General features: G+C 42.1%; 1 protein-coding gene across 5 annotated transcripts in view; it reads right to left on the minus strand.

Moving 5' to 3' along the window:
* Positions 1–15,681, minus strand: part of PTPN4 (protein tyrosine phosphatase non-receptor type 4) — a 1,082,125-nt gene that overhangs the window by 806,422 nt on the left and 260,022 nt on the right. For all 5 annotated transcript variants that reach the window (XM_085645981.1, XM_085645984.1, XM_085645983.1 and 2 more), the window contains exons 6-7: positions 5,264–5,308; positions 5,103–5,155 (exon numbers count right to left, since the gene is read on the minus strand). In XM_085645981.1, the coding sequence (XP_085502107.1) occupies positions 5,103–5,155; positions 5,264–5,308 (98 nt within the window). The remainder of the gene's footprint in view (positions 1–5,102; positions 5,156–5,263; positions 5,309–15,681) is intronic.

The following is a 15,681-nucleotide window of genomic DNA, read 5'->3' on the forward strand; positions in this document are numbered from 1 at the left end:
AAATAACAAAAAGCACAATCTGTGAACCAAGATCTAGGTTCCTGCTAAATTTGTGTGATTCTGTTCAGCAGTTTAAGTGAAAACACTTTTGACAAAAGTCTATAGAAAATGTATGTGGATTTTGCGTTTTGCCCCCACTTGACAGATGACCCGAAACTTTCCATGTACAAACAAGGCAAAAAAGAGCACTTTTTTTTTTTTAAATACGTTTTTTCAAGATTCTTCAAACAGTGCCAAAGTTATCAGAAAAATCAAAAAGGTATTTCCTATGGAAACTCTGACCTAACTGTATATAATTTCCATGAAATTAGCTCCTTTGGGTATTTATTAAACATTTGCTATTTCTGACATCGTAGGAATATCAAAGGTGGGAGATCTCTGGGCCAAGGGAAAAGCAATTCCGTTCACCCAACTCCAAGACCAATCTGAGATGGCACCTACGGCAAGATTTCGCTATCTCCAGATCAACCCCGACTAGGAGCGAAGCCCCTTGAAGCTTTGATCAAAATGTATAGATCTAAAAGTATTGCTATAGCAAGGTATGGGTCTGCGATTTGGGCATACAACGCTGTAGTAGAACTTCAGCAAGTTGAAAATAAATATGAGATATCTCCTGGCGGTTCCCTAATCTAATAAACACTGGAACAACCCGGGTCTTAAGCTGAGTGAAAATCAAACACTAACAGGCCAGAGTATTCCCATCCCTGATCTGACAGCTCTATAAGATAGACCCTTCTTAAACAGGACCCATCAATCACTTAAGGTGGTAAGTTTTTATCGTTACACAATAATTTTACTCCAACTGACCATATGGTGGTCATTATTAGTACATGTAGATGGACTAGTATGATGAACAGGGGAACTTATAACTTCACCACTAGGTGAGCAAGGAAGCAATTCCTTTTGATTTAGGTACCCTCACACACCCTAGTGGTGTCATGCTTCATCATCGGGTCACCCCGACGCCTAAAAGTCGGGGTGGGCTCAACCACAGTGTTGGGAGCGCTTTGAAGAGTTTGCAGACCAGGGAGGCTATAAGATAAAAAACCTCAGGCAGATCCCCAGTTTCCCTTTATTATTGGGTCTGTCTGGGTTGATTAAAAATAATAAGAGTAGGGGTAAATATAGGAGTATTATGGTCCTATGACCCTAGTGCCAAGTTTTTATCATCATTTGGGTCTGTGCACTTCAACACGACAAACCAGTTCTTGAAGTGGTGATATGGTAACGTACAAGGAAGAAGCAGCAAAAGAGGGTAATCGTCAGATCTCTAAACAATCCCTAATCTACCCCTACCTATGCTATTCACCAAGACTTGGGTAGTGGTTTTGTTGAGGACCAAACTGGGCTGGGTCCTGTGGTATGTTGGCTAAAGACATGGATTAATATGGAACTGGAACTGAATATAGAAATTATCGGGGACTGTATAGAGCTGGGTAATGTAAGTAAAATCCAATGGATACAATATGTCACGCCAACGTTAGGTAAAATGGGACGACCTGAACTTTTTGCCACCCCAGAAAACATAGTGAAAGAGGACCTGGTGTGGGTTAAAGTAAGATTTTTAAACGTGCTGTCTGCAGAGAGAGAGGCGTTGGAGATTGTGAAACCTACGGTGAAAGTCCATTTTCTGTTAAAGACAGTCCCACGGATAGAACAGTACCTGACAATTGTTACAAAACTTTTTCACCGATTTCTTCTAACCAGGTTCTGTTTCAAACTCATTCATTGTCTTTTAGCAGATGTACAGGGGTGGAGTAGGGTAAATGATTTAGGCCCCTGTACATGTGACAATTTTTCAACAAAGGATACCTTACATGTCATAATGTTCTGTGAGCATTTGAGCCCTATGAGGAAACATTTTGTAAGTCCTATTTTAAAGGGGAGGGGCTTTGTGCAAGTTAGACCTGCCTCACTGTATCTGAAGCTGTTAAATAAACCCTGGGAGATTTTTAATGTTGCGAATTGTTTGGTGGCGGCAGTTAGACATAGGAAGAAAGGGTGCTAGAAATTGTGGATTGGTTTTATATATTGATATATTTGTTTTTATTGCCTGATTTCTAAATTACAAGTCACCTCTTTTTACCGGTATTCTTTTACTGTTTGTATGTAGTATATTTTAATGAATTCAAAATGTATTAGTATGATTTTATGTACTTCTAGAATGAAAATGTTTGTTTATGGTGTACTTTTATGGATTTTGCTAGCCGAATAAAGTGGTTTGAATTTGAAATCAAGCATGCACTAGAAGCGGTCATCCCACCTGACTCCGTCCTCCCTGAAGCTTCCCAATTAGAAGACAGACCCCTGACAGAACAAATGGACAAAAAAGCCACATCTTTAACATATCGCAAAATTATTAACAACCATCCTGACCCCACACAGTCTCTCCGGGATAAATGGCAGAAAGATGTGGGAGAGTTAGAAGAGACTGATTGGCAGGAGGCATTAGCATCCCAGAGGGAGGTGGCAATCTCCTCGAAATTGCACCTTGTGCAACTTATAGTGCTCCATAGGATCTACTACACTAGGGTAACACTATGCAAAATAGGAAAGACCGACAGTCAACTTTGTTTGCGGCAGTGTGGAGCAGTAGGTGCATTTTATCACACGCTGTTGGAATGTCCAGAAATAGCGACATACATGATGGCAGTTATGTCCACAATAATAAGAATGAGGGGCCCCTGTACCACCGGAACCTAGGCGATGTCTTCTAAATATATGGGAAGTAACACACTTTAATACCACAGCACGAACCTGGGCAACACTGGGTATGACAATAGCTAAGAGGAACATGGCTATGATGGCCGAAAGGGCGGTTTACATAGAGGGTGCCACAAAAAAATGGGAACGACTGTGGGGGAAGATGGAATACTTTCAGAGGTGGCATATGTACCATACCTACCGTGGAGTCTTCATTGGAGGACAGTTAATGAAACATGAAGCGGCAAATGTTCCAGTCTTGTACATATACTCATGTATTTAAAATTATACAATCATTATTGTAATGGAGTACTGTAAAAAAAATGTGTAATATGTAAAGGTTTTAATGGTTGTTTAAGATAAACGTGTAAGTTATGTACAAAATAAAAAGTTTAAAAAAAAAACATTTCAGTGTATGTTCAGCAATGGGATGTAAGAGGAAGGAAGAGAAGAAAGACGATGGTTGTGTGTGCATGTATGTCTGTTGAACTGACGTGCTTTAAAATACTGTTGGACTGAGAAAAGTCATACAAAGCTACAAATAACGGAGTGCTGTGTAGCAAAAGGAAGACAGCCAAGCTCACTAACCCTACACCATTATTCCAGTTCACTATTCACAGGCTTCGGCTGGCTGTCAAATTGCATTACACTACATATCCGATTCAGCCACCAGCGCTTCAATCGTTACAGCTCCTAATAACCACTCCTACTCAGAGAAAGTTAGTCACAAAGCTGAATAAGGCTGTATGGGCCGAACAAACTAATGCACCAGATCAGTGCCTTGCCCGCTGGAATGATAAGCTGACTCCCCCTTTGACACTCACCAAGTGGGAACATATATGTAAACTCACTAGCACACTTACACCCAATTGCAACCTACGAATTATACACTTCAAATATCTCCATCAGATATATCATACGCCCCTTCGGTTGCACAGGTATGGACTGCGTGAGTCCAGCAGATGTAAGCGGTGCGGCCGCATTGACGGGGACTTTTTGCACCTCACCTGGGAATGTGGGCTGGTGGCACGATTTTGGGAACAGGTGGTGCGCCATGTACAAAAAATGTCTGGGATAGAACTGCAATGTGCACCGCAGGTCTGTTTACTATGTTATGTTCCCCATGTGAAAATTCCTTTAGTCAAATTTGTACGCATCGCACTACTGCTGGCCAAGTGCTGGGTTGCTGTAACGTGGGAGGGCACTCATGCACCGAAGGTCGAACACTGGCTCAAAGACATGGTATATTGTAAGGAAAATCTCGAACTGTACACGGAAGAACTACCAACGTCGTCCAAACCCAAGGATGTTTGGGAGCCTCTAAGTCACTTTCTTCAACAACAAGCCCTAATCAACTCTTCAGATGTAGCGAAATAAGATCCTGTATAACTCTAACCTGTCACCCAAAATGTCAGCTGGGGTCATTGATTTGAAATATGACGGTCATGTCTCTCTGTATTGGTCAATCACACGTTGTTGTTGGTTTGCTGTTGAGCTGCCTTGCATGGTAGCGTTTGCTGCTCCTATCCTTCAAAAATGCAATAAAAATATTTTTTTTTAAAGAAAAAAACACAGCCAAGCTGTTTTCCATACCTTAGAGTAAAATGCTGCGATGCTGTCTCCCATGCCCTACTTCAAGCTAGAAAAGTGCCTCCAATTCAAGCCTAAAAACCTTCCCAAGTAGCCACACTACATTACTCCAGTAACAATCAGGTACTTTGCTTGCTCAGCTTGGATATTTACTTCGGGGACAAGGGCCAAATAAAAAATGCAAAAAAAGTTGCAGATGACTCAAAACAGGAGCACAGGGGTCATTCTGTGCCTCTGTTGAAGACAACATACTACAACTTCTCTGAAGCCGGTTCCCTAGCTGCCGGTGACATGGGGAATGAAGTCCAAACTTCAATCTATGGTACACAGGAACTGGCTGGAACAAGCAGCCACCTTCCCAACCTAATTGCAGAACAGAGCTGTAAACAGGCAATGGTGAACACTCCGATCAGCTCACCACAATGTATTAATTGTTGCGTGTTGTTCGGGACCCTACTCACTGAAGTGTGCTTCTCCACGTTTCTGTGTTCATCTTTGAATCTGCAACCTTAAGCAGCAAATATATACACGTATCTGTTCCGTTTACCCTACTGAGATGACTGATCCAATCGAAGACGGTATACGGCTAAACAGTACAATGCTCACATACTCGGACCTCTCTCTGGGGAGACAGCACGTCACACTAACACACAGTTTACGGTACACGTCACACTAACACACAGTTGATGTGAACTGTTGCTGTCGTACAGTGTTGAATCATGCATTTGTTCCCGTGTATATAGTCTATCAAAACAGACTGTGGTCTGTATACTGATCAGATACATAACAGATTGAAATGTATTACTTACACTGAACAGCATATGATGCCAAAAGGACAGCAGTGTTATAAGGGCAAGGTAGGCTGCAAGAAGGAACAAAAATAACGGTTATAAACTAGATTAAATTTAGCATAAAACCATCAATGTACTGTATTATCGTGTAAAATAAAGAAACTTAAAAGTGATCTTACCGTCCTGTGAGGACGTCTTGTCTCAGTTGCAAAAAATATTGGTACCTAAGAAAGCAATAGAAAAATATCTGTAATATGCATGTACCATAAATTAAGAAAATAACTGTTCATACTAAGATCAAGGTAAAGCAGCCTGCACCGCAAACGAGTGATCTGAGAAACATAAATCGTTTTTTACAGACGATAGCTAAAGACAAGTCATGCAAAAACCCGAGAATTGTCAAGACCAGTAGGCCTGGCGTTAGGGTGGTAATGCGTGGAAATAAGAATTGTACATGTGTGTATTGCACGTGTTAAGTCAAGAAAGCCAGACCTATTGCCCTTGGCGATGTTTCTTTTTATATGAAAACAAAAAAAACGTAACATTAAGAGATGGCAAAAACGATGGGAAAATTCACACAGGAAAGCAACAGGAAATAAATATGCAACTAAAATCAGTTGTAGAGACAGAGACAAAGACAAAGACTAATGGGTTAAGACTGAGTCATGACTAAAACATTTAAAAAACCTGCTGCGTTGAAAACCCAAAACTAAAAATGATTGGCTTCTGTATACGTGTAGCTGAAAGAAATGTATCGTGTGACCATTCACTTTACTTTTCAGAAGGAAAATACTCCATTATGCTTTGCAATACAATAACTCAATAGGAGGAGAACAATATGCCAAACACCCAACACGAGGCGAGGAAAAACATACTCCTCTGGGATAGGCCAAAGCCTATTCTACGTATACTTTAATAATTCATGTATGCCTATAATTTGTCAAGCTAACCCTAATAAGTAGTCAGCTGGATAGACATGATACGGAATGCTGCTGGTCAACAGAAGCTTGTATTTTAATCAGCGGTCTTATCTAAGTCGTAGCTCAAGGTGCAGCGCGCGCTATAGATTTATTAAAATATTGAAAAATAATAAAATCACACTCATTAGTGAGATAACCTATTCAGTAGAACGTACCAAAAAAAGATTAACCCAAATAAGCCTTCCGTATGGAGTTAATATACGAAGGAGCTACATAGCAAGGAGTCAGGAACATGACCCGAGGGTAGACATGAAAGGTTCAAAATGCCACTCAAAACATCGTGTGGCATTATCAGACCGATTTAATTTCAGGGTACAAATCAACTCTAGGGTTCAGGAAAAAAAAAATCTATCCACAGCATAATTTATTTAACTGATGAAATGCCATCCTTACACAAGAGGCAATTTGAGAAATTGCAGGCTTACACATGAATCAAACATATGGCTATGATTGGCCTGTAGAACACTGAATAGTACCACGTTGATGTTTGTTCATCAACCGATGAGTTACTTAGAATACTTCAGCTGTAAAATGACAGATATAATTGTATACCAGCAAAACTGATCTACATAATGACAGAAACAAATTAGTGATTTCGAACTACTCCTCAAGAAGTGTGATCAATCATCTAGGAATTGAAGAAATCAAACCTAGACAGTAGTACTGTGGAAATATGGATTTTTCTGGTCAGTTATGTCCCCTATCTTGGACCCCAACGGTTCTATGTGCATGTTACAAGTACATGTATGTTCCCTCCAGTTCCAGTTATGAAGACGCAAATACATGTGCGTCCACCGTTAACATGTCCTCTGCTGATCCGCCATGAATGGGCCGGATATTCCATTCCTAAGTACGAAAGGCCACCGCCTTTATATGGTTCACTTATGCCATTTTTCAGTCCAGGCAAGTAGGCCCTGATTCTGTCATCAAGCTTTTCTTGCCTTCTGCCTCTGAAAGCTCCAGTCTGAGCCTGCATCTGTGACCATGAACTTTGTCTCATTCTCTGCGCGGCTCACGAAGCCTGACATCAGCCTGCTGCCTGCCAAAAACTGTATTTCACCTTCGAAAATTATCTGCTCCGCTCCCTGCCCAATGCATTCCTGTCTAGTAGCTTAAGTAAACATTCTGCCAGCTACCAAGCAAAGGCCCGACTTCTCTGTCTTCATACAAGTAATTCATAGCCCTGTTACTATGGAAGATTCCGCCCTCGCATCTAGTGTAGACACTTAGACGCTTGTACACGCACTAACAGTCAGTATAGTCAGTATAGAATAAGATTCTACTCCAAGAAGGTCTCTCTTTTGGATAACATAGTTCTTTAAACATAGGATGTTAGATATGATTTGGGATTAGGTTGACTTGACCCTCCAGACTTCTGTCGCCACATGTAGAGCTAAATGTCAAGTCCCCTCCACCCCCTAGTTGCACGTCAATCACACGTCATGCTGCTGCGCGCGCATTTCTGCCAAGTATTTCTGCTGACATTGCGAAATTCTTTCATGTAACCACCCTCTTATGACATCACATCTGATGACGTTCTGTAAACACACCCAGTTACGCCTATCTTTGCCACGTATGAATATATTATCTCCACTATCAATTGTTACGCCTCTTGTATTGGCCTCACTGTAATGCTTATTGTATAAAAGTAATTGATTATCAATAATGTATGTACTTCACTTCCTGAACCTTCGTGGTGATGGAACCTGGAGCAACCGATTATAATCGACCTCTGGAATAAAGCCCATTCCGAACCTCTAATACCACGGATTCTGCCTCTTATTTACTGAGCTATTTCATTATGTTTCTGTACCAAATTAAGTCCCGGTAATTAAATTATTTACCACATAAATGGCGCCCGAATAGGGACACTTTCTCATCTCACGCGCCGGCGGTGCGTTGCAGGCCCGGTCTCCTGCCACAGCTGGACGGACAACAACGCGTACCAGCAGGATTTCCTGTATCTCCCTCCGGTCAAGCGGGGGCGACTGAGGCTGCGATCAACACCCAGACGAGGCGGTGAGAAGTGCGAAGTATCCCGACCAGAGCCTAGCTGAGAGAGCAAGATCCGAGGTATACAGAGGCCCACCAGTTTCCGAAGTCCCAAGTCGAGTCCAGTCTCCGCAGTGTTCGAGTCGAGTCCAGTCCGGTTCAAGTTCAGTCGAGTTTCTGAGGCCTTCCGTTTCCGAGCTACCCGGTGAGTACCATTGCTGGGGAGGCGTTCTGGCGTGCACATAAGTTGTGCCGATCCAGACGGGTTTGGGTACACAAATCCGGTCTGCACTGTTTCAGCAGTGTATCTGTACTGTTTAGCAGTATATCTAGTATATCAAGTATATAAATTCAGAATAATTCAGTTCAAGTCGAGTATCATGTTTAATGATTAAGTTTTTTCTTAGATCATCGTCATCATCACTGTTGCTCAGTTAAATGTTAAATGTTAAATGTTTATAGTACGTTCTGCATATTGTGGTATGAATGACTGTTCATTATTGTGATTACTGTATTAAGTTTGTTCAAGATCAAGTATCAGATCAGTTCTCAATATGCCGCTCTTTTCGAAATTAAGACAGATCACAATCAGAAAAGGGGTACTCGAAGAAGCTGTTCCCATTCCTCCTAGGGACACTCCAGGGTACTTCATGTATCATAAACATGGCCTAGACGCCATATTATTTCTTGATCTATGGGTAGACTATACTAAGGAATTACCAGAAAGTCAGAGGTGGCCCGCAGCGGGGACCTGGGATGCAGAGTGCATCGTGAGAGTAGAGGAAGAATTATGGAAAAAGAAAGCTAGACAATCACAGAAAGACGCCATTGAATTATGGCGTAAAGAATAGTATAGACGTACAGAAAAAGCACGTAGACAGGAAGAGAAGAGTAAAGAAAATTCAAATGAAGTCCGAGAAGATCTATTAATTAAAGAAGGTGCACGAGTGAAATCAGAACAAGTAGACAGACAAAGAAATGCCCTTATGAATGGTATGTATCCCCTTCTGGCTGAAGGATTACCTAAGGCTACTCCAGGGATACCAAAAGACTTGCCAACCCCATTATTTCCAATAAAGGTACATCCTAAGGGGCATCCTAGAACCGCAGAAGATGTTTTTCTTTCCTCATATTTAGATGACGCAGCTCCCGAGTATGCTTACCCCGCCCCACATAGACCGTTGGCCGGGGAGGTTCAACGCCAAGATCCAGTACCTGTACCCTTACAGCATCAAGTTCTGACACAAGTTCCGGCAAGCACATCTGTTTCTGCATCTGTCCCTACAGCTACTTCTATAGCTGTATCCACACCTATAGTTGCTGTATCACGTTCAACGAATCCTTTCACACCCGATACCCCAGATGGGGCTACCGGAGGTGCTACCAATATCTTTTCTACGCCACCTAGAATAAATAAACTTACTTTTCAAGAGTCAGCACACTCACGTACCCCCAAACTCATAAATGCCCGTACGCTTAAGGAACTTCTTATAGATTGTAGATATGACCCTGTGCCCGGAAAAGAGGACGAAATGACCCTAGCATCATTACGTATCAGACGAGCCGCAGTGTATTTAGGGAAATTACCGGGAATGACTGCACATCTAGATAATATATATCATTTTGTCCAAACCGGGCGAGATTCTGAATGTATTAACAGAGCTATGGAATACCAGAAAGTGGAAATACAGGGGGAACTGTTGCGTTTCCTCATAAATTGTGTGATCAGAAATCAAGACCGACCGGGGGTAGACCCGGAAGCAATGCAAACTCTTATCAGATGGAGCCAGAATATATCAGAAGGGAGACATGATAAGCAAAAATGTATAATAGCCATGTGCAGAAAGATCCGTAAAGAAATAGAACGCCTACACGAAGAAAGATTAGCGGTAGACCAGTTCGAACAAAGCGAGGAAGAAGCATCAGGACTGCCCACAGGACAGTCAGAAACTATAGCCTATGTAGGTAGAAGAAAATATTGTAATAGTACTAGATGTCTTACTGATCCGATACGTCCGATGTGTCTAGAAAATAACAGGAAATTTCAAACACCAATAATAAATATAAGGTCTAACGAGCATTCATTCCAAGCAGCAGATAAATTACTCCGAGAACGAAGGGGTTATCATTTTCTCGATTCTATGGATGAACAAGAATTAGCCAGGTCAGCCGTTCATTGGGTTGACAGTCCCGGGAAGTATAGTGATGACACAGTAGCGCACACATTTTTGAATCTCACCCCAGATGAACAGCGTTTAGCTGGGATTTATATGATTCAACAACTTCTCATACTATATAAAAGCCAACATTCAGATCCTGGTCCCTTACCTGATGTATTGACCGAATTACTCACGAATAGATGGAGAGGTTCAGGTACTAAGCTAATTAAAGAAATACTAGAATCAAGAAAGCAGTACATTCTTTTTATATGCCCAGAACATGTCTCACTGCCCATCAAGGAAAGAACCATGTATTACATGGACAGACAGAATCCCTTACGAGAAGTACACCCAATAAAGGGCGAAGATAATCAGTTTAAACGGGTATATGTGTATACGCCCATATCAAAAATAGAATTGTTAGAAATGAAGAAAGTGGTACCCAGTCATGACAAAGACCCAGCGGGTTTCCACCGAGAAATTAAAGACATGTTACTCATGGGAGAGTATACCTATCCCGACATTATGACTATATTAAAGGTATTAATGCCTGCTGGCATTTATGAGAAACTCAAGGAAAAAGAGTGGGAGGTAGGAGACCAAAAGATAGATTGGACAGCACTAGAAGCAGAAGAAAAGGCCCGAGGTCCAGGTTCGGGGCTTGGGGACAAAACTAAAGCACTACCAGGTCTACTAGTACAGGTACTGCCACGTTTATTAACTACGAAAAAGGAAGACTGGGGTGCAATTTCAGCCTGTAAACAAAAGCAAGATGAAGACACTAGTGATTTCTATGCACGATTTGAAAAATGTTTTGGTATAAATAGTGGCATAAAAGCAAGTAGCGAATCATACCCACATCTGTTTGTGACAAAATTAGTTGAAAATTCCTTGCCCCAAGTGAAGAATAGAGTATTAAAATTCGAGAGTACATGGCAAGGTAACACTCCATCACAAATGTTACAAATGTTACAGTATCATCACAATAGAATTAGAGAGGAACAAGATCATGAACAAAGACGCATGAAAGACACGAAAATGAAAATGCTAGTCTCCCAGACAGTTCCAGCTGAAGGACATAAAAAGGGTACGACACATTCTGGCGATTTAGCAGGACCTGTAAAAGGGACATGCAACTATTGTAAACAACTAGGTCATCATGTACACGATTGTCCCGTCCTGAAGCGTAATATCGCCACGGGTATTACAAAAGAAAGACCACGGCCACTTAGACAGGATCAGAATGAACAAGGAGCTTTGCAGCATGCACAGTCCATGCCAGCTCCACCACAGACTATACAGTTTGTGCCAGCTGCACCAGCGCTGCCAGCTGCTGCCACACAAACCACGACACGACAACTGTACCAGACCGCACAGTATGACTATCCTGATTATCAACGATATGCATGAACCAGCCTAGAGAGGGAAGTTGACTTACCCCTTATCGAGATCCCTGTAGATCAAGAAGGACCTTATGTACATAGTGAATTATTAGGCCAAGACAGAAAATTTTTACTCGATACAGGGGCAAGTCGAACAACTATAAAACGTAGTGAAGTTCCAGGGGCACCCCTCTCAGGCTCACAGAATATTTCCCTTGGTTTTTCAGGAAAACCTATTGTTAATGAAGTGTCACAACCTCTTCCACTTACGATAGGACCTTTGACCCGAACTACAGATTTATTGCTTACTAAATCATGTCCAGAAAACCTGTTAGGAATAAAAACACTGAAGGCTCTAGGAGCTATAATATGTTGTTCTCCGGAAGGAGTAAGATTGTTTTTACGTGATTTTAAAGGTCATTATGTGTCTAGAGACATGGATCCCCGATTGCAGACTTTACCTGCGCATCTATGGGCACAAGGCCCTACTGATGTTGGTTGCATGAATATTACACCATATCGAGTTACACTAAAGGCAGGAGTGGTACTACCACGAATGCGACAATACAAGTTACCACCAGATGCTGTAGTGGCTTTACTACAAATCATTGACGAGCTCATTGCCCAAGGAGTGGTTGTAGAAACAGACTCCAATGTATGTAATTCACCTATAATTCCGATTCTCAAACGAACAGATCCGAAGGCCCCGCCAGTATATCGATTGATTATTGATCTGCGCGAATTAAACAAGTGCATTGTGCCACAATTCCCTGTGGTCCCCGATATCTCATCATTACTGACAGCTATTGATTCCGAAGCAACATTCTTTACTGTAATTGATCTCAAAAATGCCTTTTCAGCGTCCCAATAGATCCGGAAAGCCAATATTTGTTCGGATTTAGTTTAAATGGACGTAGCTTTAAATTCTCACGCGCACCTCAAGGATTTACAGAAAGCCCCAGCATCTATAGCCAAGCACTGAAACGAGAACTTGACAGTATCCACATGCCAGTTAACACTGCTTTGCTTCAATATGTCGATGATCTGCTGATCACCGCCCGAAGCGAACCTGAATGTGAAAAAGCATCACTGACGGTTTTACAATTTCTAGCCGAAAAGGGGCACAAGGTGTCCCCTTCTAAGCTGCAATTCTGTGTCCAGCGAGTTATTTACCTTGGTCACTCGCTGTCCAAGGAGGGAAGGCAGCTTACACCCGACCGCATTCAGTTAATAGCTAACATGCCAATACCCAAGACGCAAAAGGAGGTGCGGGCTTTCATAGGCCTCACTTCATATTGTAGGCAGTGGATCTCTCAGTATGCATTTCTAGCAAAACCACTCATTCAGTTGACAACACAGGAGGCAGCCACATCGACTGTTCTCCCTTGGACTCAGGAACACACACACGCTTTTGAAAGCTTAAAGAAAGCTTTATGTCAAGCACCTGTTTTAGCAACACCATGTTACAGAAAACATTTTACACTCTTTATTACAGAACGAGAAGGTACTGCCTTGTCAGTACTCACACAGGAACAAGCAGGAGCACATAAACCATGTGCTTATTTTTCGAGTACATTGGATCCCGTAGCTCAGGCTCTGCCTGCGTGCCTAAAATCAGTGGCAGCGACAGCTTTAGCAATCAGACAAAGCGATGCCATAGTGTTAGGACATCCATTGACAGTACAAGTACCACACGCAGTAGAGGTTCTTGTGAACCGGACGCAAACACAACATTTGACTATAGCAAGACTTACAGGGTACGAACTAACACTGTTTCAGCCACATATAGAAATCAGACGTTGTAACACATTGAATCCTGCCACACTTTTACCGGTAAATGGAACAGACCCATTAGCCCACGATTGTATTGATGTTATTACAATCACGACGAAACCCAGACAAGACTTGACAGATGTTCCATTGTCAGATCCAGACCTGACGTTGTATGTAGATGGTTCATGTATGAGAACAAGTACAGGAGAGTTAGTGGCCGCTTACGCAGTCACCACAGACACTGAAATTATTGAGACCAAGTGTATAAATACCTTGTCCGCTCAAGCAGCAGAGCTCGTCGCTCTGACACAAGCCTGTATTCAAGCCACAAATAAAAAAGTCAACATATACACTGATTCACGTTATGCATTCGGAGTCGTACATGACTTCGGCGTGCTGTGGCGAGAGAGAGGTTATTTAACTTCTCACGGTGCCCACATTCAGCACGGACCCCTCATTCATGCCTTATTAGATGCGATACATCTACCCACTGCAATATCAATTATGAAATGTAAAGCTCATACGAAAATTACTGATATCATTTCTCAAGGCAATGATCTAGCTGACAGAACAGCTAAACAGACTGCTCAAGCTCAAACATCCGACATGACAAAGACAATAGTCCAGATGCCACCACATTGTATGATGGTTAAGGATCCCGCTCTTGATGTAATTGATATACAGACACATGCTACACCAGAAGAAATAAAGAAATGGACGGAATTAGGAGGGATCCAAACGGATCAAGGATGGTTGATGAAGGAAAAATCTGTGTGGTTCCTTCCTGATTCAATGGTCCAACTTATAATTAACACTTTACATAGTCCTGCCCATCTAGGAGAAAAAGCTATGCTAGATAGCATTCAACATCTTTGGTTCAACAAACATTTACGAGCAGCAGCGAAACAAAAAGTTCGTACCTGCATGATCTGTTGCCAGTTCAACCCAGGAAAAAGCGTTCCCGTAGAACAGGGTGGATTTCAGCCTCCTGATCACCCTTTTGAAGTCCTCCAGATGGATTATATCCAGATGGAACGATGCAGAGGATTCAAATATGTTCTCGTAGTTGTGTGTGCTCTTTCCCGTTGGACGGAGGCATACCCGGTTTCAGATTACACTGCCCCGACTACTGCCAAACAGTTGGTTCGAGAATTCTTCCCACGATACGGTTTACCACGTGTTGTTCACTCAGATAACGGCCAGCCGTTCTCATCCGAATTAATGAAACACGTTTCACTTTTGTTAGGCTATCAGTGGAAATTCCACTGTGTCCGACACCCCGAAGCAGCAGGTCTCGTAGAAAGACATAATCAGACCCTGAAAATAAGATTATCCAAAATATGCAGAGAGAAAGGTGTCGACTGGGTAGTAGCATTACCAGTTGCACTCTTTTACACAAGAATGGTAGCACACTCTCGAACAGGGCTATCCCCGTATGAAGTGATCTTCGGCAGACCACCAAATATGTGGGGGACGCCTATACCACGCAAAATAACTGATATTGACTGTAATATGCTGACAGATTACTTGGCTTCCTTGATGTCTGCACTACAATCTTGTCGTTCACAGGTAGCTGCAGCTTTTCCTGACAACACTGAGGTGAAACCCCCATGACGTGGTTCCAGGGGATCTGGTCCTCGTGAGGAATTTTGATCGCAAAACTCAGCTGGAACCTAGGTGGAGGTCACCTCAGCTGGTGTTGCTCACCACAAGAACAGCCGTGAAGATCGAAGGCAGAAAGGGATGGATTCATTCAAGTCATATCAAGAAATTTCATGGACTAAAATCAGATGTGAATACCTCACCTTGTGTGTCTTCACCCATTGACTCAAAACTTCCTTTTGTGGAAAAAAGTGACTCTGAACACTATAAACTAAAGCTTAGGCCCAATCAGTCGAGCAATTTGATTGTTTAAGTCCTCTCCAAGGTGAAGCGGTTGAATTGTCTCTGACATGTATCCCTTGGACCTGAATAGAGAAAACACCCGGAAAATGTTGAAACGACAGGCGTACTGTAAATCACTGCGTAGTCACTGCATAGTGACATTATTAATCTTGTTTTTCTTAAGTCTTTTAATAATTACTGCAAGTATATTGTTGCACATATATTATCCTATTTCTAGACATGTTTACAATGTTACTGCTGAACATTCTTTTAGTAAATTACCTCCGCTTGAGTTGTCATACAGATTTGCGCTGCGCAATAACACTTTTATTAATATGTTACATCATTCCCATCAGGTTAGCAATGCTACAAATTGTTGGATATGTGGCCGACTCCCTCCCTATCAGAATTATAAAGGAATTCTACC

The sequence above is a fragment of the Triturus cristatus genome, chromosome 3_1 (genome assembly GCF_964204655.1).
Source record: "Triturus cristatus chromosome 3_1, aTriCri1.1, whole genome shotgun sequence".
Taxonomy (NCBI): domain Eukaryota; kingdom Metazoa; phylum Chordata; class Amphibia; order Caudata; family Salamandridae; genus Triturus; species Triturus cristatus.